The sequence below is a fragment of the Falco peregrinus genome, chromosome 7, assembly GCF_023634155.1.
Source record: "Falco peregrinus isolate bFalPer1 chromosome 7, bFalPer1.pri, whole genome shotgun sequence".
Classification (NCBI taxonomy): Eukaryota; Metazoa; Chordata; class Aves; order Falconiformes; family Falconidae; genus Falco; species Falco peregrinus.
The window spans coordinates 74,918,971-74,945,369 of NC_073727.1; the positions used below are offsets into that span (position 1 = coordinate 74,918,971).

The following is a 26,399-nucleotide window of genomic DNA, read 5'->3' on the forward strand; positions in this document are numbered from 1 at the left end:
TGCTATACAAAGGGCCTGCAGAGTAACTTGCATTAAGGAGCTAAAGAAAGTATCTCTCTCCCCATGTACATGCGGTGATGTCCAGAAGAAAAGAGTTCACAAGTGAGAATTTGTCCATCTTTTTGCATGGTAGTGCTGGGCAGTAGCCACAGGACAAGCAGACAACTCAACATTAGTATAGTGGAAAATTCCTGGTAAGAAATTTCTCCCCCCAAAATATCTGGTGGTATAATAAGCATTATCCATCTACATTATTAATCAAAGACTGTACATAATCTAGCTAGCAGTGTGAGAGACCACTTTATTCCCTGTGATAGCTGCTTGCATCAGGGGAAGAGAATGCAAATCCACAGATTCATTACTTTGCTTATGTAATAAGAAAAAAGAAAGATAAGATGGCAGAAAACAGAGAAAACTAGAAGTAGCTATTTGCAATACAGGAACTGCAAAAGACGCAGACTCATATGAACCTCATTACAAATTATCTGGGTTCTGGATCATCAAGGGAATGAAAATAAGATTTTTATTCAGAGGTTCAATATTAGATCATTTTTTACCATGGATTTTTTAGCATTGTGATTGAGTCTCCTACTTAAAACTAGTTTAAAAAGAAAGCTTCCTATATTTCATTGTGTGATGATTGCAAGCAGTTCATTTCTGTGGAGTGTGTTTTAGCAATTGCAGCTAAATCTTTGAAAGAACAAACTAAAATACTAATTCTGTTTGCAACAGTGGATACCAACAGTTTGGCCTTGAAACAGTAAAACAATTAATAATTTATTGTCAAACTATTCAGGAGTACACATTTGCTACACCAATCCAAAGAAATGTGAAACATTATTTTTGGACTTACATATGTATCTTTGGATCAAGTCTCTTAATAGCCAGAGACTCAGTATAATACCAGTGTTAGACTAGAGTTGAGAGAGTTATATGCATGGCTAATTATGTTTTTAATTAAGGAAGTAAGGCTTTCTGGCCATTCCCTATATCTCTCTACCCTATAAACAGACCCTGGAGAAGGATTAACAACATAATACAAAGGAAACATCCTTTTTCTTTCCCTCTCATGCCAGATAAAAAGCATTTGGTAACAGACTTCTGTAATATAACAGGAGGTGAAGTGGGACCTGTAGCTGGACAGAAAAACCGAGCAATTTTATTTTTTTGGTTTTACCACTTCAAAAAATGACAAGTGAATTCTTCAAAGTTTATAGATATCCCTAAATCATTCATCTGTTGGAGCGCCTAAGAGCAAACCCACAACATGCAGCCACTGACTTTCACAGCAAGGGTTTCCAAGCCCAGGAAGGGAGAACTTGCCTGTAAGGCCCAACTTCAGCAAAGCGTATGCACATCCATAAGCTAAAAATATCCCAACCATGTTCCTATGTCTTCTAAACACAGTGTATGCGACCAGGGTCTAGTGTTAAGTGTTAAGACATGGGTTTAAACAAACTTCTCAGATACCATGAAAGGCGAAAGATGACAGGAGACCAGGGTAAGGCTCTGTGTGTGTATTTTAACCGCCAACCACTACCCTTCCCACCTCCCCCCTGAATTCTGTAAAAGCAAAAATTCATAATTTTCAGTATCATAACTGGAGTTGATCTGATTTAAACCACTGTGATATTCAATGTTATAAATAGGTAAAATATCATACCAGTATGAAAAAGAGGAAAGAATCTGAAAGCCTTGAGCACAGCCATAGGTTTCCTTAGCAGTGCGATATATTCTGCGGGGGTAACAGCTCACACATCTGAACCCAAAAAACTTCGAATTTAGTGCAATAACATGCAGTGTTTGCAAACAGATTTGTAATTACCAATGAATTAATTCTCTGTAGACACTTCTAAAGTAGATGAGCAAGAACTGTTCTCTTTTATTGTGGGGAAACTAAGAATCTAGGAAAGAAAGCCAGAGACACACAGTGATGGGAACTCAATGCCAAATTGATATTCCTCCTGACTCCAAATGCTGGCTCTATATTGGATTGAATTCATGTTTATCTCTAATAAAAATAACAGAAATAAGAAAAATAAGGAAAAAATCAATAATAATTTTTGCAATGTTATTATCATACCTCTTGTTTTTATTGCATATTCAAAATAATGCCTGTCCAGAGCTGCCCACATGCCTTACTTTAGCTGTTAGGTAAAACAGAAATGTATCTCATGCTCAAGTGTTCTTGGAAAGGAGCTGTTGCCAGAGAATATGTAAAACTAGTATTTCTCGTTTTCAGGGATGATGAAAGGAAGGCAGTTTGTTTGTTTTTTGACATATAAGCTCAAGTTAAATCCATACAGATTTCCTTAAAGCTACTATTGAGAAGCCACAGATTATTGCAGATTGCATTAACAAGTGTATGAAGATGAAGTTACAGCTCTAAAGTTACATTGATGTTTGGTAGATAAATGAAAAAGGAATGCTACATTACAGCAGTAATCAATCAGAAAAATAATCCAGAGACTAATCAATGTCTCTGCATAAGAGAACATTAATCCCTGATGGAGATATTACAAACAAAATAATATCAAGCTCAGCTATCTGAATTCCACTCACTATCTTCTCCTACTGTTTATTGTGGAATCGAATTTCAGAGGACTCCAAAGAGCTGTTGCTCCAAGTCTGATTTTTTTTCATTATCCTATTTAATTGTGTGCACTGTAATTTAATTTACTGTAATGCTGCCTCTATTGTGCCAATGCAAAATTCCTTGTAACAGTAACCCATTAAAGTATATTAAAAGTATTTATCACGATTCTCAAGAGTACAGATAACATCATGCATGTAAAACTGGGATTTAACGTAATTGCTGCAAATAATTCAAACCAGCTCTTTTTGCATTTATCTATATGTAAAACAGCAAGAACAATAATCATAAAACAAAACTCAGCAAGATCAAACCTCGTCTTTATGAAGCCGTGCATCAATAAATAAAATACTTTGGAATATAAATCACTGTTCTGAAAAAGTATAGATGGGAAAAAAACAGAAGCGTAAAAAGATCTTACAGTCACCCAAATTGCTGTAAGCCAATGAGTTAGTTTACTTACAATTACCTTGTTGTTTTTTTGGGGTTTTGTTTGTTTGGGGGTTTTTTGTTGTTTTTTTTTGGGGGGGGGGTTGTTTAGTTTGTTTGTTTTGGGTTTTTTTGTGTTTTTTTTTTTTTTTTTTTTTTAATTTTCCTCGCTTTCACACGTGAATGTGCTGCTCTACCTCTTCCCAAGCCTTTTTTTTAAGAAAACTTACTGCCTGCTCCCAGGATGCTGACATTAGTGTCAGGGCTCACACTGACTGTGCCATTCAGGTTTGCTAATGCCATGTGTGGGAGAAGAGGATCTCCCAGTTGGCTGCATAGTCTCACAACCAAACCGTTTTGGCAAGGGGAAGCACCAGATTACCCCGCAGACAGGGGCAGCAACCGAACGGCACCAGCAAGCACCAAATGATTCTCTGGATGATGAAATCTGAATGACCTGAAATCAAGAAGAGTTTGGTGCAGATCTGGATGTCAAAATCAGACTTTTGGGTGCCAAATTGGCATGTTATAGACAGAGGGAGATTGCAGCTGAGTTACTCAGCAGCTTGTTTCTAATACCTAATACATGTGTGCACAACCTTGTTTACTTTGCTGGGGTATATAGAAAACATTATGATATTCCACAAACAAAAAAATTTAAACTGTTTTCAGGTCAGAAATTTATTAAAGTTTACAAGTTTGTAAAACAGAAGGCATGTCATCTTTCACTACTTCAAATGATACATATTTTTCTTCACTAAGGGCCATCTTTAGTCTTCCACATTCCTCTCTTTTGCCACCTTTGAAGTTCCATGGTCCATCACTTTTAACTCAGAAGAGAAAGCATAAACCTGAAGCACTATCTCAATGTTTTGTCCTTTGGAAGTACTCTAATTTATCAGAAAGAGAAGAATCTATTCCAGGTTTAAGTCTTACAAATGGCCTGTCAGAGCTAAGAAAAATGTAAGTCTGTTTTAACACTGGATGTGAGGGAGACAGTGAAGACTTAATATCACCGCTATGTTGCAATCAGTAATAAAACAGGGATTTTTCAGCATCTGTTTGAGGTCTGATACAGTTCTTCTGTGAGGACAATGTACTTTTCTTAACTATCAGCCACAGAGTATGAAACTCAACACAGTTAAATTGCCCCCGTGGTTATTCTGTTTTGAAAATGCCATCACTAATTACACAGAAGTATATCACTCCATGAATCAAGTTAGCAGGAAATACTTAAAGTGATACATCTGGCTAAATCTCTACCATTCTAACATCTGACTCTTCAGGCTGGGACATTAGTCTAAAAATTAATAGAAAAATATTTGGAGATTGCATTTGAATTTCATTTACTCACTCAGCAAAATACTAAGTGTGATTTATTTTTCTCACTGGTCATTAGCAAAACTGCTATTGGCTTCAGCAGAACAAGAATTGCACTTCTGGGATACTGAGTATTAAGAGGAGATCTTATAGATTTTCTTAGGAGTCAATGGAAATCATTCCAACTATTTTCAAATGTTATTCAAATTAAAAACATTTTAAGTACTTAAATAAGTGTCCCACATTACTGATTGTTTTAACCTACCTTTGCACATAACCAACGCATGAACTTTATTTTTGCATCAGTAAACAACAGAGGTCAAGGTTAGAAAGATATGGTAATCTTGATTTTTCTGCCATCTTTCCAATTAAAAATAAAAACTTGTGAATCAATTTTCCGTATGTATGTAGAAACAGAAGTCTATGTCATATAATACTACATAATTTCATTAAGAAAAAAGCATATCAACAAGGTCAGAAGCTTTAGTTCAGTCTCTAATAAGCACGCAAGCTTGCAGGAATTGTTTGGTATTTACAGCTTTTCTCAAGGAATCACAGGTGAACAAGTTACAGAATCAATAAGGCAGACTGTTTCCAATATTTACAGCCCAAAATTTATAGTCCAAAATTTGTCTCTGAGACACATAAAGCCCATAAAGTTGTTTTTTTTTATTTGTTCAATTTTGCATTTTCCTCTCCTGGGGAATATTTACTGAGCAAAAAGCCAGCATAGGAACTTTCACCAAGGTCCTTTTGTTACTGTTGCCTCAGGGCGGGACTGGCCGAGAGATGGGCAGGAGATAAATATGGTGATTCTGTGACCCAGCAATTCCTGATAGCTAATTCTTGACTCTGTTGGTGGCCAGATCATGCACCAATGAAAACAAGCTCCAATACTGAGGGACAACATCTAACTGCGTCCCTTTTCAGGAGGGGACACTGTGTACAGGTAAGTATCTAATTATATGAAAGTAAGATGCAGCAAATTGGGCTCTAACTATAATATTGCAATGGTTGTTTTCATAAGTAATATGTAAAAGCCTGCTGACCCAAATTTGAAGTCTCCATTCACAAATAACATTTTTTATAAAATTGCAACTAAAAAAATTCAGCTGCCTTGAGTGTAGAACAGGTTGCTTATTCAGAGTCATAAATGACTTCTCTAATGGCACAAGAAAGTCTTGTTCATATATTCCTATAATGACCAAGCAGAAGATCCAGAGAAGAATTGGAACCCAACTAGAGAAGTCAACAGATGGCCCCACCGCCCACCAGACTTCAGACCTATACCCTGAAATCCAGATCAGAGCTGACAGGCAGCATAAATAACAAGCCACATCTCTAGACAAGATATCTTTCTAGAATTTCGGAGACTCAAACAAGGCAGAACTCACTGTGGCAGAGACAAGGAGCCACAGTGCCTTGTACACAGGCAGGAAACGGTAATTTGGGGGGTTTGAGGACCTAGAACGATACTAGTTATCTTTCTTTGATATAAAGTGTGGTTTGGTATTGATGTTTTTTCTTTACCTGCTGCGTGAAACTCAGAATTGCAAAAAAAGGTGACATATACACATTTAGGACACAGAATAATCTGGAAGTGTATTCAGGTATGTCTTGTGAGGGCAGTAAATTTTACACCAAAGTGAAAGGAACTCCATTGCATAATTTGGTGATAATCTGAGAGTAGTGCTACTTCAGCTATACTTTTAATATGGAGGTGGTGTCATCTACCAGGAATTTCCTACAAATCTGTAGAAACATTTAGGAAATGGGTTACAAAGCAAACCTGAAAGTTTGGAAGCAATTATGCATCTTTTGCGGATAGAAAAGTTGAATATTAAATAGCGTGGAAATTTCAAATTGTGTATAAAAGACAGACATCCCTAGTCACTGTGTAGAAGACATCAGAAGGAAATGGCTAATCTAGAATAATTTACAGTCAACCATTAATTACAGCTATATATCACACACTATATCACACACACCCACACCTCTCTCTCTCACTCTCTAAATATAAATTCAGATAAAAAGCTTTTAAAAAGCTTTCCTCAAGCCTGACTCCTCTAAGAAAGGTCAGAGTGGTTCAGCCATCCAGCCAAAGCAAAGACCTGTTCTTAACCCAAGAGGAACTGGGGAAAAGACTATTTTCTTTGCAGCAAGATGGACTATGTACTTAAATGGGTTCTAAAACTCAGAGAGGGATGTCAGAAAAAGCATCTTAAATCTTCAGCATAAGTATGACAAACCATCTTCAGAAGGAAAAAATCCATACCACAAGGAAACAAATAATCTTGACAGAAATGGAAACAAATAGACTTTCCCAGAATTTTATAGTACAAACTGAAACAGCCAGCGGTTCCTGTGTTGCAGATCATTTGAAGCTGCATAAATCGAAGGACAACATGCAGTTGGTCTTTCTAGCCAGGTTCCAAATCCAAAGTCACTGGTCAACGATACTAAGGAGATGCCTGTTAACACAGATGAGCTTTCTGATAGATAAGGGACCATCTATCAGAAGGCACCTCATTGATTACGCAGGCAGACAGGACCATTTGAACATAAAGAAGGGAAGAATCTATCCCAGTAGTGCCAGTTAACTGTGCCTTGGCTCAACGGCCTCATATATTTGACTTTGTTCCTACATCAGCCAGTAAGCTAGACAGAGATGTAACAAACGGAAGCTGAAAAAAACTACCAAATAAAAGATCGTCCCATCTGCCAGGAATGTGGCACTAACAAATGATCTGGGGAAAGACAATATTAACACAGAGTGCAGAGAGGTGAGCAGAAAGTAACCCATAATATGCAGGAATGTGATAAAAAATTGAGGTTTATGACTCCCCAGCTAGAAAGATCCTCACTGAATAAACATATTCTCTTTGTCCCAGAGGGGAGTTACATGACTGAAAGCCCTCAGTTTACTGTGATATTAAAATATACAAATTTAGTTAAAAGGATGCGGCTGGGAAGCAGAGAAGATGACTTGCTTTTTTCCTAGCTGTTGCACTCTGGTAACATGGGAGTCTTCTGGAAGGAAAGAGAAGGAACAGCCTTCTGGGAACAAGCTGGTTTGCACAGCTCTGAGGAGCTGGTGAAACATAAGAGGGGTCAGACAGTACTCGTGGACATGACGAGACACCCAAGACAAGCAATGAAAAGATAAGCATTCAAACATTTTTCATGGAAGTCTCACCCATGTGAGTTTGCATGAATTTATTCTATAGGTATCTGTGTTTTGATGGAGAAATAGTTGCGAGAAAAAGAAAGGAAAAGGACAAAGAAAGGAAAAGTATGTGCTGAAAAGGTGGCACATTAAAACTTCCCAGTGACTGGTAAGCCCTGGAGACTGTTGGTGCTGGTGAACTTGCAAGAACATAGAGTCTGAAAACACCAAAAGGCTGCTGAGCATCAGCACACACTGGTATCAGCAATGGATTCCATAACTCGGCCCCCATCCAAGACAACTCCTATATGTAGATGAAGACTGTGGGATTACATATGCATCTGATGAAATGAAAGACCCTCTGACAGATTTTCTGAATGCCTACCACTGACCTGCAGTATTACCCTCTATACTCTGAGTATATACTTGGAATTGGCTTCCTGCATGCTCTAACCACATAATAATGAGTGTGCAATTCAGTTGTGAGGCTGAATAAGTGAATGTGCTATGAGAATAGTTACCTGCTATCAATCAAAACAGCTTAAAGACTAAAAGCTATTCTAAGAAATACTGGTTGTGATCTGTATCTACCCAAAACTCCCTCCTCTATGAAGGCAAAAATGAGTTTACAACACATTAAAAGTGAAACATAAGAGGTATTTTCCAAAGAACCCAGGGTGGCTGAGCAATTGAAGGTTGCTAGAAGATAAATAACACTGGAGGAAACAGTGGTAAAGATGGTCTCTTCTTTTCATCTGTGCCAGCCAACAGATTTGATTTCTCTGTATACAGAGAAAATATGTTCTTTGGCTTTTTTTCCCCATGCAAAACCTGGCTTCAGAGTGTGAAGGCCTTTGGCACCTTTTGACATGCTCACTTAAAGGAAAAACTGAGAGAATGTAGATTACAGTTAACATGTTTTTTGCAAATGATCATTAAAAATACAAAATATGGGGTGATCTGCTTTTTGTTTGTTTCCTTTTGTTTACACTTTATGTTGTTGCTGGTTGTTATAGCCCTTACAGCCTCACAGCAGTCAGTATCGGGCAGCTGGGGAGATTTAGAAATGGGAAAAAAAAAGTGTTGCAGCAGAAGCAGTGTGCTGTTGTAACTTCTGCTCTTATCTTGAAGGCATGCTGAGGGCCTAATCCTGGTTTTCATCATAAACCTGTTTGTAGGGTAAAATGGCTGTAAACTGTAAGGTACCCTGGCTGTAGAGATAAAAATACAAAGTCTAGGTCAATAATACTTTTACACACAGCAGAGGAAAACCTAACAGAAAAAGAATAAATGGGTGAGCACCAATTAGTGATTTAAAACCAGCTATTGATGCTTCTGGATGTGAGCCAGTTTTCTAAACCCAATGCCACACATTGCTCTATCTTTGCCTTAGAGATTTTACAGCTAATGATAAAAGAGTACTTTACTGAAACAGAAACATCTTACTTAAGAAACAAACATTTCAGGGATTTTGTATAAAGTCCAGATCAAAACTCCCAGCAGGCTGGAAGTAAACTTACAGGTTTTGTTTTAAAGAACTAAAATGGACTTTTATAGAAATTCCTAAATTTGTATCTCCAACTATAAGAGCTGAAACCTCATGATGACACACTGGGCTTAACTACCATAGCCATAATCTAGAGCAAGTAACGTCACCTGCATGAGTACAGTGGCAGCAGTGTAAAACCTGGTGCAACAGACCACTGGATGATTTTCATTTTTATATATATATACTTTCTAGTGTCTTTTGTAATGTCTTCTTGTTCAGCATTCTGCCACTTTCATATGAAAGGAAATATTACATATGTAACCATGCTGCATACGTTTAAACAATTATAACAGGCAGTGACACTCAAAGGCTTTTGAAACTCAGGACACTAAAGAAGACACTTCTCATGTTTCAGTAAAGCAATTAAGACTGAGAAATAATATAATGCAATACATGGATCATCACCTCCTATAAACTAAACTTGCAACTTTTTTCTTCCCTTTTGGGCTACCTAAGCATTATTTATACAATCTTGAAACAATCAATGAACTCAAGAGAATGCTATCAGAGAACCAACTCTCCGCTGTTAAGACACTACACTTATGGTAGACACGATCTAATGAAAAAATGTATTGTGCTTCAAACCAAAAAGTTATTGGGCACCATTCACATTATATATCTATGGAATTAAACCTTTAAGATATTTACGCATTTATTTAATGGTTGCAGGACTGAAGCCAGGGCAGTTAGCATTTGCAGAGAACAAAACAGTGTGCATAGCAACCATCTCATATTTTCAAAATTTTTATAAGGTACCCGTGTAATATGGCTGTTAAAAACCCCCACACTATAAAGCAAATACATTAATCATCGAATCTAGGTAGATTCTCTGTGTTTTGACTTCACACCTTTTTACTTGCCAACAAGTTCTTAATACCTATGTTTTTAAAAAGAAAAGGTAGTGCAAGATATCCTATTTAAGGGGACAAACCATTGTCCCAGTGGAGCTTCTTTGGAAAGTACTTAACACAGAGACAAATGAAAGGCAGAGAGCTCTACTGCAATTAACTCTTCTGTGATTAAACCTTCTTTCTTTAATAACTACCTTAAACAACAACGGAAACTTGAAAAGAAAAGCAGTTAAAAGTTCACTCGGTAGCTGACAAACAATGAGTCACAAATAGTTTACATGATTTTTCAAACCTGCAGTGCAAGTCTGTTCTCTAATTTCCCATGTTTTATAGGAAAGAAACAGGTATCTTTAATAACAGCATCCTCCAAATAGCCAGGACAAAAGACCTAAGTATGTGGAAGTTTAAACAATGAAAGAAATGGGTAATAAACAGAAAGTGTGCAAAACAGGAACTGGTGTTGACAGGATTTCACTAGGTAAAAAGACTTAAAATTGAGGTGGCAATTATACATGAGTATTCAGGAGATTTAAGCACTGCTTACATTTTCTTCATGTGTGGTTGACAGCCTGTGTGCTACTGCAGCAACTGACGTTTTAGCTTTTATGGAATACACAGCCTAGTTTTCAGGCTACGAAATTTCCAAATACTGCTTTATGTAAGTAAAAAGTGGTTCAAAAAGATGTTTGGAGTGCCTGTGACTTTGGCAAAGACAATGTGAGCTTCCTCAGTTTAAATAATCTCTCTTGCAAGAAGCGCCTTGCAGTTGATGAACAGTGAGTTTTCAGGGAAAAAATAATCAGGTTAAAAATCCATTTGTCATTTTTTAACAAAATGGAAAATAATCAAAAATCTTCCTTTGGGTAACACTCGAAATACTATTAAAGCAAAATCAAAACATTTTATTTTTCTTTGGTTATTCAGCTCTTTCAAACATACTCACTTAGGTTAAATTTTAAATAAAAGAGTTCTTTTTTTACAAAACAAGAAGCACAAATATTTTACCCTGAAAATTTTTCAACTACACCACCTGCATATTTTCAAGATTTCTCTCACAACCTTTCTTCGTTTCAGAATTTTGGAGCCTCCACATGCCTCTCTTCTACATAATTTTGTGTTTACTGGGAAATTCCCAACATATCTTTCTTTGAACGTTCCCACCATAAAGTTACACATGCAATGGGAAAGAAAAAAGATAAAATTCTGTACAAGATTTTTTCTTTTCCAAAAGATTTATGCCTGCCATTTATTTTTTCAAGCCAATTCTCTTCCCTTTCTCAACATATTTTTCCTTTTCCTATGCCTTGTTCACCATTTCAGTTATTAATCTCAGATCACGGCCTTCATTTGCTCTCTTTTACAGCATTATCTTCACCTTCTAATTACTGCTATCATGCTACAGATAGTCATTTCAGGCAAGCCTCACCATATACATTCTCATCTACTCTGCTATCTCTGATTAATCTCTGAAAAAAAAAATTAACAAAAAGAGATGATGTCATGTTGCAGATAGGTACCATGGTTGGACTATGATTAATGCTGTGGATCTGTTCTCCCTCTTGTTCCTAAGGGTGAGGTCCCACCTCATACCAGTGTCCCTTAGATGAGTATTTTCTCTCCAGTCAGTAGAGGGTTCTCTAGGGAAACATGGAAGGGAAGGAGTGTGGTTTTGACTCTTCCCACATACTCTCCTCAAGCTCCAGCAATCTGCAGTCAGGCCATGCAGCCCTTAAAGGCAGTTCTAATGACACCAGTTTGTTTGGTTTTGTTTTTTTTTTATCTCTGGCCCTAAATGTTCTTGGGTTTCCTACAAAAATTTTCCTTTCACTCCCATCTACATGAAATCATTGCCATTTTGCTTTCTGTTCTGAAGTTCCACAAAACACAAAGACCAAGTTACATGTATTGTCTAGTGCATGTTTATTGCACACTGCTGTACATTTATTCTGAATAAAAAAAAAATACTACTAATATAAATAATCTAAAACCAGGGACTGGTGAAATGGTGCAAGCCCCAAGACTCTGCTCTCTCCTATGAAACTATCGTAGGTAACTAGCTCAAGAAATAGAAGTGTTTAAAAAAATTGCTACATATCTTTCTGCTTCTTTTAAGGAAAATCTATGCTCTTACTGCTATATTTTATGTAAAAAAAGTTATTCCAGCTCACTGCATACTTTTTTTTTTTTTTTTTTTAAATGGCCTACTGAAAAGCATTCATTGCATGGTTGAAAAGGAGAAAATCTGCATCTATGTATGAAAGCAATCAATTCATTCCACTTGTAATGAGATTTCTCCTGTCACTTCAATTTGATTGTTTACCTGTACAATCACCTCCAGGGCTCTTGGAAAAAGGAGATAAAGAAATGGAAAAGAATCAAAAGCCAAGCAATTCAACATGACTATGTTTAATCTCATCACTACCTGTTCTGAATAATGTATTTGCATATTTATAATACTATATTACTACAGGAATTGCAGCCTTTAGTAGCAGCATGTAAGCTAGCAAGATCATGAGAGCTCAACCTGTCTCAAGAACTCACTGGCAACTGGCTGTGCTCTTATGGTAGGCACAGTTCTCAGTGGTCACAGCTATGCTCAACATGTTGAGCAATACCTTCTCTATGATTTGAAAATAAATGGGAGTTATTCAGCTAACAAATATTTCAAATTTTAGTATAACAGTTTTGCATGCCAAATCAAAAGGAAGAAGTATCTAAAAGCCAGCGTCATCTTCTGTCGCTTCTAGTGGCCTGTCCATGTTTCTTGACGGTGCTTTTTTATTCCTGTCAGAACATTGTAGGATCTGCCTCCTTTCACAGAAAACTAAATTTCTGCTGAGCCACTGGCATTAGCTTAAGCACAGAGATTTAAGTACTCACAGTAGCCATGCTGCTCTGGAAGAATCATAAGTTTTCCTTATAACCCAAATAACATTCTGTAAAGCTGCTGCAGTCACATTTGGGCATCTCTTCGACAATTTCTAACACAACTTTCTGTGGCACATATATACACTCTGTGGTATTTAGTGCACAATTGGAGTTGTTCACAATATTAATTTTAAGTAAGTTGCTTTGCCTTTTCAAATTAATCTATTCTGTTCCCACACTGTAGGCACAGCAGATATTCAAAAGTCACTCTTCATGAGTGTCCCCTGAGGCCCTGGAAAGGAACAGCCCAAATTCTATAGTCACTGAAATTTACCCACAGATTTCTTTTTTAAAGATAAGGGAATTCTGAAAGGCAGATACACCTCCCTTGACAGAGTCTGCTTCCCAGAACTGAAACCTGCCCCTCCATACGCCCAAAATTACAGAGTAAGGCCAGAGTTGTTCATTGTAGAGCCAAGCATTTGCTGACTGTCATTTTGGCAATGAAAAAAACCCAAATCAGTGGATCAGTTCTTTTCAAACCCTAAGTACCTAAGGATTTAGGGCATAAATGTATTTAGTATTTTCCAGAAGTTGTTTCTGCTGCTCCAGCGCAGCTCAGCATACAGCTGCACTGGACTGGAGGGAAAAGCACATGTCTGCAGTCTGCCTAGGGACTACTGTGGTTCACGGCATAATGTAGACAGCTTTAGGGAAATTCTAGTTTAGAGAGAGAAATTACTTTATTTTTTTTCTTGAAAATTCCTCCAGAAGGAAGACTCATCCACCAATATACATAAACTGATTTCTTGTATGGTACAAAATAACCACAACAAGCCTCCAGACTCTGGCAATTTGTATTTAAATCTGAAAAAAACCTGCATAAATTAGACTAGTGGGCTTCTTTTATGGCACAAAAACTGTTTTAACCATAGCAAGCTGTACTTTTCTTAGCAATATAGCAATCTATGCTATTAGTTATGCTCACAGTCAAATCCATTTTCTTTAAGTTTACCAGTATCTCAACCTAGAATTCCTTCTCTGAAGTGCTAATTGTAAGTATTACCCATCCAATAATCATTCTCAGCCTCTTTTGCTTGGAACTGGTAATAGTGATTGATGTACATGGATCAGATAATTCCTATATCTCACTGCAATTGCACAGGGATTTTTTTCTTTAATGTCAGTAATGTCTAAATTGGATTAAGGTAACAGTCCCTTATGAGGCCTTCTCTAGAGAAGTTACTTGCATCAGTGCTATATTTAATGCTATTTTACTCTGGAACTTGATATTTTTACACCATTCTAATATGAATGAATTTCCATGAAGATCATAAATAACTTCAGATTACATGTAAAGGCTAAATATTCTATCAAGAGGGGAAAAAATATCCTGAATTTTGTTTTTGCTGACATACTCACCAGTGAATGCAATAACTGGCATGCTGGCACTGTTATGATGAAATTAAAATGATACAATGACAAACCAACCTCAAAATCAGTGGACTTAGCCTATCTATTTACCTGTGCTTAAACATCTGTAGTTGGTAACAAGCCCTTCACACTCCCTTGTCTGGGCAATTGCTGCTCTTGGCAGTAATAATCTGAGTGGGTGGCTGTGAATGGAGCTGGCAGACGCAGCACTGATGCAAATTACTGCTACTTAGCAGCACATGGATTCATTCATCCAGGGAGTCATTTTTTATCATCCCAGAAGTAAGCCAAAAGTCATAAAATATTTTACTTCTCAATACCTAGAAATAAAATCTGTAGCGTATTCAACATTTATTATCATAAAACATAATGGTAAATAGATAATTGAAGTGTCAGTATGCCCAATGTCATAAAGAAATCTCTGAAAAAGTGAGATACATTCCATGTGCCTAATTTGTCTGTTTTGTAGCGTTTTTTCAATTTTGCAACTGAAGACCTCATATTGCATGTCTGACTACTGATACACATTACCAAGACCAAATAATGCCAACCATAAAATCCTGATTAGTCTTTCCTTTATTCTGGAATATTATTGCTTTCATTATTTTACCTACTGGGATGAATGACAGAGGTGACAGAAAGGAAAGCAGAATAATGCAGTATAAAAAATTCAGTGAATTTAACAGTCATTATTTCCGTGTTGACCATAATACTGCTGTTCTACAGTCTGTAAAGATGCCACAAGGCAATCAGCACTTGCTCTTTAGGACAGATATATACGAAGCTGCCTTACCTTACAAACAATTACTTCCGGTGCATTGACAAGGCAGTGATTTCAAACATTTTTTTTTTATATATATAGTACATTTTACACACATTTAAGCAAAATGTCCACTTCGTTATCTTTCTTTAGAACTATGCCCTGAATAAATAATCAATCTTTTTAAAAAGTCCCATCTCTAGAGGAACAATTAGCAAAAAAACCCCTATTTATGTACACCAATATTACAGCAGTAATCTATAGAAGCTATACTTTCTCAGAAGAAACAGACTTCTCCCAGAACAAATGAACTTTAAGCTGGTTTCTCTTTTAAGTGACCTATTTAAATACCAGTGGTAACATAGTAACTGTGGAGGTCTAGAAATATATGGGAAGCTGGGTTTGCGTATCAAGAGAAAAACTGTATTTAAGCAATTGATGTTGCTTGAAAAAACAAACTAGCCTTGGAGTCAGTCTATTAGGAATCTATTAATTGAGTCATTAATAAGTAGACAGGCAATCTCAGTGTAACAGCTAAAGCACAAATGTTTCAACACTAATTGCAACCATAATCCAGACACAGTACCTTAGCTTTATCCCTCATGGATCCTTTCCCCAGGATGGACATTTTTGCACCTGTTTCTTCTTGTAACCTCTTCAAGGAGTTTCCTCTTGGTCCAAGCAATTTGCCAACAAAATTGAACTAGAAAGCAAATAAAAGAAACATTTTAGATGAAGAGGTTCTTTTTTTTTTTTTTTTTCCCAAAACTTGAATAAATCTTTATAAACAAGCTGCTTAAAAAAGAAAAGTCTACTTTGCATTAAAAAAATACTCCTACTTAGTTCTGAGACGAATTCATTGGGATACAAGTCTGGAGAATGTACGTATCCTCTCACCCAGCACAAAGGGCCATAAAAGCATTCACAGTTTATTTGAACCCAGGAGGCTTCTCTCTAGGACAAAAATGGCCAGTGCCTCCTTAGGTTTAGCTAACTGCTAAACAAGATCTTTGCTTATCAGACACAGAATGCATATGTTCTTTCCTGAGTTAGACAGCTTTATTGGCAAAGTAATATATTCTGCTGAGTTAGATCTTTGGATGGGTTTTTAGAAATTGATGTTTTACACATTGATTCTAAAATAAGTGCTCTTTTTTGTTTATCGACTTCAAATATCTGTTTTTCCAGCAGCACAACAAATCACAAACAATAGATCACTGTAGATATTCAAGGCTATTTTCTGGGAGGATTCTGAAGAACGCCGGGCTTTGTCTGATATGCTATTAATATTCTTAAAACACTGCATAGTCAGGTGACACATACTTTCTTCTGTATGAAAAGGACAGATGTCTACATGAAAATCATTCAGAGGACAGAACAATAAACAAATGAGATGTTAATGTTATGTTGACACAAACTAACAAAAAGGGGGGAGTCTATTAACTAACAATAATTTGTTTATTCTGTAATGAATAGTCTCTTCAATTTATTATTTTTTATGCCTTCCAAAATCTTTTTAAAAGTCTATTGCATGCCATCTTTCAAATATGACTGGGAACCATCAGCACTTGCTTAGGATGTTCCTGAACTTTGTTCAAGTCTGAACAGACAGTGCTCTGGCCTGGCTTTTAACAAAGAATAAACTTAGTTGAGGAAAAAGGTGTATAATTGTATCAGCACTTCCTTGTCTTTATTTCAGAGATTATTCATAGAATCATAGGGTCACAGAATTGTTTAGGTTGAAAAAGATTTGTAAGATCATTGAGTGCAACCATTAAACTAACACTGCTGAGTCCACCACTAAACCATACCCCATAAGAACATGACAATAAGAAACAGCAATCAAGAATATGGTACTGTCAAAAATACACCTGGATGTCTAAAAACATGTTGTAACATACCTTGTTTTGCATTACTTTCTATTTTAAAAATTGTAAAGAACCAGATAAATATTCTTGTTTCCACTTTAGCCAGCAAGAATATAACAACACAAATGCATCAGCTATGTTAATAACACGCAAACTCAGAATCAAGCCCAATACCCCAGAACCTAAGCTGGCTTTCAGTATGGTGTCTTAATTACAAAACACTTGTAACTGTCTTCAATTACTGGTTAAGCCATCAAAGAAAATAGAAATCACAATAAAAATAAATATGTAAAGTGAAACCTAAACCAACATAACTGCTTTTAGCAAAATAACATGTCTAGGGTGGAGTACTGTATCATGGTTTACCCCCAGGCAGCAACTAAGTACGATGCAGCTGCTTGCTCACTCCCTCCCACTGCAGCAGCATGGTGAGAGCTGGCAAAAAAGCTAAACCCCATGTGTTGAGATAAGAACAGTTTAATCACTGAAATATAATGAAAATAATTGTAATGAGAAGGGAGAAAACAGAGAGAGAAATAAAACCCAAGAAAAACAAGTGATGCACAACACAACTGCTCACCACCCACTGACTGATGCCCAGTCAGCCTCTGAGCAGTAGATCAGTAGCTCCCAGTCAACTCCCGCCCGTTTATATATTCAGCATGATGTTCTATGGGATGGAATATCCCTTTGGTGAGTTCGGGTCAGCTGTCCTGGCCCTGCTCCCTCCTGACTTCTTGAACACCTCCTTACTGGCAGAGCATGGGAAACTGAAAAGTCCTTGATTTAGAGTAAAGCACTACTTTGCAACAAATAAAACATCAGTATGTTATCAACATTATTCTCATACTAAACCCAAAACCACTGCACTGTACCAGCTATAGGAAGAAAATTAACTCTATCCCAGCCAGAACTAGGATACAAGTAGTAACGCTGCAGAAGAAGCCCAGCAGACTTTGAAGCTCCAAGTAAAGATTTTTCAAGCTTGTGTGCTTGTATTGTTTTTTCCAACTTTGTTGATTTAATAAAAGTTACCTACTCTTCAATAAATCCTACCCCATTTTGGGGCAGGATTTAGAGATGATGCCCCATCACGGCATCAACAGTCCTATGTCTTGAAACTGTAGCGATACTTCTTCTAGGGACAACTTCTCTTAGAAGTTGTTGGCTTCAAATTGATTATTACATCTTATATGAAAATAAACCAAACAGTGAGGAAGGAATAGAAAGAACTGAATTTTTACTTTAATACTAGATACTGGACTTAATCTATTGATAGAAATAAGATTTCAAAAACTACACATCTCACGTATGTGAAAGTTTATTAGAGGCAGCCAAGCAAGTAACAGAGCTTTTGCTCCTCTGCAAGGGCCCTCTTACATGCAGAATGCTGTTTTTAACCTTTTTTCCCCCCTTTTTTAAATCTTTATCTTTTTTCTTTTGTGCCATTTCTACATCACCAATCAGAGAAGAACCATCCACTGCTGCATCATTAAGTATCCCTTAACATTAAGAAAAGATGCCCCTCAAAAGCTGAAGGAGCTATACCACTACATAAATCTGGAGGAGACTGTGAGGCGGCCAGTCAAAGCTCAACTGTTTGCCCTCTGAATGTAAAAAAACGTTTAAAATACAGTCTGTGAAGACTTATGGTGACCATTTATATTTAAGCACTTCATAAACTGTCTAATAATTGTTACCTTGACATACTGCTGTAAAGGAGTGGTATGGCCAGCATAAACTAATTACTAGGTGGATTTTAATCACTTCACAGGAAGTAAGTGGCTGGTGATTTTAATTCTATTGATTATGTAGCAGACAGACACTCACATTTCATCCACCTTCTAAAAAACACATACCAGGAAGCAAGCAATTACTTCCAACTGAGTAACTGAATTGCTCTTAATTTGGTTAAAGTTGCAGAAAAGCCAGTGCACTGTGTCAGCCATTCAAATGTTGTGCTGGGTCTTCTCAGCATCAGTCTAAGGCTACTGGCTATCCTCAGCAGCAGTCTATAATCACAAAACTCCCCAAAGTCTGAAAGTACTGGTAGAGTAACTTTGACTCAATAACTTATGAAAAATTAAATCCTTTACGTTCACAGCTAGGCAAAACCAGCACACAAGTAACAGAAAGTTTCAGTGAACAGCACAAATCGTATGAAACTTGGAACACAACTTTATTCCTCTTATTCATTTTATTAAGATATTCTCGACAAGAACCTGAGCAGAACCGATTTGAATAGTGGAAATCTTAGGGTCCACTTACAGGCGCATGCATGCACACACAGCCAAAGCATATAGTGACAGTGAAGGAAAATGTGTAAACTCGGGCAGTTTGACTGCATACGATGACAACCCTTGCTAAGAAACACACATTCCTGGTACAGCCACTGTAACTGAAGATCTTATTTTGCAATCTTAGTTTTGATTCAGTTCCATCAAGTGTACAAATTATCTCCAACTAATAGTAGCTCTAACTGTCTAGGACAATATCTGGTCATATTTGGAAATGATAGCTGAGAAATGACAACATACAGAGGAAGGAGTATGAACGGAAAGCTTACACTGCTGGGAAAAAACAGACTTCCAGTTGAAAAATATGGTTATTGTTGAGTTACTAGATGTTTTTATATGTGGCTTAACATTTCAGTCATGTTTATGAGCATGAGCTAGGCTTTCCGTGTGCTTGTAGAAACCCTTCCTGGTTTATGGTAAAGATTTTGCACATTATTTTCTTAGATTTTTTTATCATTTGTCTGGGAGAGACAGATGCATGTCTTCGGGGGAAAATGATCAGGTGATAGCAAGGGATGCTTTGCTTATAATCAAATGCCCATGATGCTTCATTTGTCAACAGCTGTGCAATAAACTTTCTCTTGTGCAAAAGAAAACCTGGCAGAGAATATAGCTCGATAGATCTTTACAGTATCCACAGCCAGTCTCCTCAACATCTTCCCCAACCAAAACACACACAGTTTCACCAGGTTTGTCTACATCTTGATTATTTTCACACTCCACCCCACACAAGCAATCACACTGTAAGATGCCCAAAGCCAACACTCTGGCTTCTCAGCCTCCATCAAAGCTTTTGTCCATAAAACTTTTTTTTATACTCATATGGAAATAGCTTAACTGTGTAAGACATTCTGCTCAAGTTTATATGGTAGGACTGAATACGTAAAACCAAAGATTAGATACCCAACAAGTACACAAAAATTGAGAAGCCTTAAGAACTAATAACATATAATTTCTCACCAAAAAACTGCCTATGTTAGTGAAAAGCTTAGGTTGTGCTCCATGCATAAATTTTATATATATATATATATATATATATATTCCTAACCTACAACAATATATAACATAAAACATACATAACCACAGATTTGCTCATCTCCAAAACCCCTTGCAGTAACACGTGCTGCACATCAATATGCCTCACTTGCTTCGGGCTAAGACACTGAGAAAAGAATCCCTACAAGTAACCAGGTGTCAAGCTGGATCACAGCAGAAGCAGTCTGTCTTCCAGTGTCAGCATTTATTATGTTAATATACCATACGTAGTTTCTATGAAATGCCAAAGATTAATTACAACCTGTGCTGTAAACAAAATGTGTGCAATAAATCATTATTAAAATATATCCTGCAGCTTACATACAATGTTGCTATAGTCTTCAGTGCACTGCAGCACCTCAAGAATATTGCCACATGTATTTATTCTCATTGCCACACTTGAAGTTACCTCCTTTAACATGGGCATGTGACGTGTTGTTCTCAGAAGTCATAATATCAGCAGAATTATCTCAGAATTGAAATTAAACACGCTCACACATTTGTAAGTTGATATTTACATAACAACTGATTTATATAATGTTGCAAACTCAGAGTAACGTTTCTTCAGTACGTGGCATGTTAAAGCAAACAGTGCAGGAGATGAGCACAATGGGAGTTTGAACTTGAAGCAGGCATCAATGGCAAATAGACATGGCCCCACTATTGAGTCTGTGTCGTATAAAAGATGGGGAAAAGAAACCCAACTTGTGCTGTAGAGAATCTGTAGCTAATACTAGCATACTTAAATGCTCTTGGCATTGGAGTCCTTTCACTGGGGAGGAGCCCACTGAGACAGCTGCAAATGGGGCTAGGCAGATAGAAGCTGTTGACTTTCATCACTACCTCATTTTTTAATGCTGAGAATTGTAATCAGCCGTTGATCCTTACCTCAGCTGTATACACAGGATGCATTTTATTCTCCTAGTTTATCAGCGATAAACTGGCCTTTGAATAAGCAGCCAACCACACAATGGTTAGCTCTCTTGTGAGACTCATCACACTGGTGGGCTGATGTTGCTGCTCTGCTTGTGTGTGACAAGGTATACTGTGAACCCTCCAAAAGCTGGGACACAGGCTCCAAGGTCAGGCAGGGTGACAAGGCTTGTCCCTCTCTGAGGGGGTCCCTGAAGCCAGCAGCAGCCTTGGGATGCAAACAGTCACGTGTACTCAGGACACCATCCGGCCTGTGTAGCCATGTGGCACTACCAGAGGTACATCAAAAGCTACTCCACCATACAGCAGCTCTAAGTGCTCCCCATAAAACCTATCCTGTTTAAAACCACATTTCTCCCCATCTCCCTTCTGTGCATGGGGGCAAGAATGCTGGTAACCAAGTAAGCAAAGAATCATATGATTTGCTGTTATGTTGCAATATAAAGCTCTAACCTGCAGTTATTTCAAGATTAAAAGCTTCATCTAATATTAGTAAAGGTTTTGACCACCTCAGGATAGTGTACCATAGGTATAACAATTCTAAGATAAAGTTTACAGCATTAACATTCAAGCTTCAAACTAAAGAAAATGATTGATAGAAAATGCATGTTCACATTTAGAAGAATATTTGTTTCCCTGTTTGATGTAGCCCCAATACATCCCTACTAGAACTGTAACATTTCTTATTTTATAAACACTCTTTTAATAGGGTTTTACAAGCAGAAGCAAGGAATATGCTTACCATTCAGAAAAAGTACTTGTCAGTGACTGTTCTATACACAGATCAGTGTTCAGAACAGCAACAAAACGTAGATAAACAAGGAATGGGACAAACAAATGTTTCCAGCTGTAAGATGAAGCAGCACAATGCCTTGAACTGGGCGAAAAAATTAATTTATTCTAGAAACAGCAAAACAGAAATAGCATGGTTTTGGCAATATGGAATAGGTTTCTTACTTAGTGTGTTCTGTTCACCATTGCCATCAGCTACTTTGTGTGGAGACACTGTCTTTTGATTTTCAGAGCTACTTATCCTCATAAAAACCTTTCCTTATTCATAGGGTGAAAAAAAAAATCCTTATAAATTCAGTCCTGTGCTAAAGAAAAGGGGAGGAGACAAAGATATTATTCACTCCTGAAAAAAACCTTACTGACTGAGACGTGCTTATAAATTACGTTTATTCTGGTCCTATTCTAGGAGTTCTGATAGTTAATTTATTTTTTAATACCATTTATTTTAAAAGCATCTCACCTTTTCATATGCACATGGAGCTTCCCCTCATGTTCAGGTAGTACTGGATGATTACGAAGGCAAATTTTATTTTTCTCAACAATTTGTAAGCATTGCAATATGTGTTAACTTTTAGTCAGCCCTGAATTGGTCATGCAGCTGGACGAGATGACTGTTGTAGGTCCCTTCCAAAATGGAACTATTACAGTCTATTCTATAGCTCAGCAGATTCTGCCAAGTTCAGGTTTGCCCCTCTCTATATGTAGCTGCTTACCCCAATACCTCTTCAGTATCTAGTACTTTTTGGCTTTTCCAAAATGAACTTAGTGTTCCAGATAAGGATGCAACATTATTTTTTTATTCCAGTGATGTGATGTTTACTGGCTGTGGAGAAGAGTTTCTTAGAAACCTCCTTGATAAGACTGAACTTTGCAGGGCCCTGCTTTAGCAAGGCGTGTCAGGAGACAGCAAACTGCAGAAGCAGAAAATGAATGTACCCCTTCAGACTGGCTCTAGAGATCTACTCCAAAGGACATATGCTAACACTTTCCTAAAGTATTGCACCACTGAAACTTCACTGCAGCCGTCCCACAACCAAAGGAGAAGGCTGCCCTTTCCTACAGAGCTTACTGGGTCTTATCTCTTCACTATGCTTTGGACAATAACCCAGTGCCAGGCCATGGGGAGAAAAATGGACTCAAAATTAAATGCTCAAAGGGAAAAATAAAGCTTCTTGTAAACTACAGTCCGAATTAATCTCTCTTTTAATCAATAGAACTACCTCAAGAATAAATTAAACCCAAGTAACAAAGTTAGAATCATTAAAGCTACTGTGACTAGAAGATTTAACTAAGAAATAAGCATTTCTTTATTACACACTTCTTTTATCTTGAAAAGTGCTGGGAGTTCATATTTACAGTGTGCTTGAAGAAGATGCTGCAATATTTGTCTGGCTATTTACTAGCTCATAGCAAGCATCTAAATCTACACTGAAAATATATTTTTGGCATCACTCCATGAAACAGATGGCCAGTGACTCCAGACAAACATCTTCCAGATACAAGTCCACACTGAGATAGCAAAATAATCTCCTCACTTCTCATTTCTGGCAGTTTTCTGTCAGTATTTGGTAACAATTTGTGGCATTTAAATCAAGCAATTTAAATTAGGCTTAAAATGTAAATAAGTTTTCTGATTAAAAAAAAAAGTTTGGTGTCTGATGTATCTTTATTCACTTCAACTTTTCATCTCAGGAAATCTGAACAGCTATTTTTCTAATACATGCATTATCAGTGTGATTATAATCTGCTAATCTGTCAGACACCCAAACATTTTATTTTGGGTGATTCTGTTTTAAAGTCTGATGCAAGGTAATTGGGAAAGCCAAGAAACCAATTAAATTTGCGCATCTATATTAAATCTGCAATTAACAAGTTTAAAGGGTTTATTATTTTAATTGCTGAGATACCCAGAGAGACTCATTGAACCAGGCACTGACCAGATGTGCAGGAAAACTTGATCTTGACCCTGAAGAGCTGTCAAGAATGTTGAAAAAATCTGAGGCCTTGTAGAATGTATGTGGCTACTACTGCTTATTTGGATGGTTAGGGAGTGTTTGCAGAAACTACTGTTTTTAAAATTACTGGGCTCAGTTATGAAAGTGGGTATTACTCGAGGTAAGTGAGCAAGACCAGGTTCTGCTAACAGGAGGACCATGCGAGACTGCTTTTTGAACTCAGAAATGAAAAAGAGGATTCTAATGTCACATTTTATCGTTAGCTTTTGCCTTTCTTACAATTCTTCTGCTACTTGCAACAAACTGCTTTTTCCCTAAGCTTACCGCTGTTTGGCCAGCCCATCTGGGGCGGTGTGGGAGGCTGAGGGCAGACAGGAATGGCTTGGGGCTTTTTTGCCCATGTTGGGGAGGTTAGAGCCCTTAGCAAAATAGTTGCCAGTCAGAGGTCATGATGGATCTTAACCTACCTCTCTAAAGAGTCAGGAAATTCTCTGAGGGCTGACTGCTTCTTAATGGAAAACTGTTCAAGAGCAGTAGTATTTCTAAAAACTGCAGAGTATGCTGTGCTAACCATGATTTTGTATTTAAGCTGTATTCTGTTGAATCAAAGGCAAGAGGCCTCTTCAGGACAATAAGGCATTTGTGTTTTAACATTCACCCTAGCCAACACTGAAATAGTCAACTTTCACTCTTTAGAAATAAATAAAAGACAAAGCAAGTAATAAGGAGTTCTTGGAATACCTAAGACTGGCTCATTTGAAGGACGTTATTTAAAACGCTATTCCCATAAATGCCAGCAACTCAGACTGCAGAAGTGTACCACTAAGCTTTTTTCAAAGCACACAATTCAGTTTACATTGAGCATATGCATAGGTATGGAAATAGGTACTAAGACTACAACACTTAAAAGCACAATCAACATTTGGCTAATTGGGCTTATTACTCCCACAGATACACAATTTATTGGTCACAGTAATAAACACCATCTGCTCTTTGCTAACTGGCAGCAACCTACTAACTTTTTTCTAACTTCAAGAGTTTAGAACATAAAAGGAAGATTTGAAGAAGCTGAAATACAGTGGGATTTCCAAGCATATCATCTTACTCTTACTGAGCCAAATATGGTTTCATATTAGCAGAAAAATTTCTCTTTGACAGATGCTGTATTTGCAAAGTTAAGTTCTAAGTCAACAAGAACTAGGATAAATTTGCGGCGAATACCCAACCACAAAATTAATGTATCTTTCTTGTGTATGTTAGTGATACTGGACTAGTAAAAATGTAGCATAAAACTAAAATTTCTTTTCAGTCAAGGAAATTATAATACCAGTTAATTTGGTCCCAGTATGTTAATGAACTGATTTAACATACATGCATATAGCATTTAATTTTCTAGACAGCATTGTATTAAATCACAAATGGTTTATATTAATCTAATTAAAAACTCTTAGTCAACTTGATTCTGCCTTTCATTATTAAAGTAGTTATACTTAGAGCAGCATTTATGTATCAATTTACATATAGTGAGCACTATGCAAACATTAATTTTGTTCTCAAGTCACGTTCATAATCAAAGCAAAGCATTATTTTAAATTGATTGACAGATGCAAACTCACATAGCTCTATGGAAATCAAACCAGTCTGTGAAAACACTCAAAGCTATTTGACAAAATTCTGGTTCTTTCCCCTCCCCCCTACATTTTCTATACTGGGGGGGGTGGGGTTGTTCTTTATTACTAAGGAAAAATGCAAGAAAAGACAATCTTTCTTCCTTATCGGTCATTACCTTCTACTTCTACCCTTAGAGAAGAAAACCAAGTATCTGTCAAGATTTTTTTAATGATGACTTGGCTGATTTGAAGTGGCAATGCAATAAAATATTTTAAGAGGAGGAAAGCATTCCAAAACAACATTGCCAAGGTGAAAACAGTCAAGTAATACTGTGTTAAGTCAAAGACTCAGGCTAGTGCTAAACTCTGTTCCCAAGGTGTTCAGTTAGGACACCTGCCTGATTCATACTTAAATTTCAACTATCTTTCAAATGAAAATTGTACAAATTTAAGACAACAGACACTGTCCTCTACTTGACCATTCAATCAAAAGTGGCAGGACAGAATACAGACTTGGACAATGCAGAATAAATAGTTAGGTATACTGCCACTGTTCACGAGCTTATTAAAAGCTACATATGGCAGTACTCCACACCAAGAGCAGACTGCATAGTAACCGAATACACTCTTTTTCTTCGATTTTTGCTTATGTTCATGAGCTTATGGAAACAACCAGTGTTAACTCATTATCTGGCACAGATGGCTTTCCATTGCTTTACACAGCAGGCATACCGGCCACAGAAAGACCGTCTCCATTCTCCAAACTGAAACTGCTCCACCTTGCTCTATAGCATGCAAACCAGAAGGTCGCAGAGCCTTCTCCTCCACGGAACATGGGGCTAGTAGAGAGAGTATTAACCAGTGCAGCAGATCCCTCAATTTACATTTCATTTAACATTGCTGATTGTAAACACAAGCTTAACATATATATTATCACTC

At 37.1% G+C, this 26,399-nt stretch overlaps 1 protein-coding gene across 6 annotated transcripts in view; it reads right to left on the reverse strand.

The window, feature by feature from the left end:
- Window positions 1–26,399, reverse strand: part of KHDRBS2 (KH RNA binding domain containing, signal transduction associated 2) — a 393,310-nt gene that overhangs the window by 238,917 nt on the left and 127,994 nt on the right. For all 6 annotated transcript variants that reach the window (XR_008748216.1, XR_008748214.1, XR_008748217.1 and 3 more), the window contains exon 3: window positions 15,557–15,673. Coding sequence is in view for 1 of the 6 variants with exons in the window: in XM_055811149.1 (XP_055667124.1) it covers window positions 15,557–15,673 (117 nt within the window). In the remaining 5 variants the exon portion in view is untranslated. The remainder of the gene's footprint in view (window positions 1–15,556; window positions 15,674–26,399) is intronic.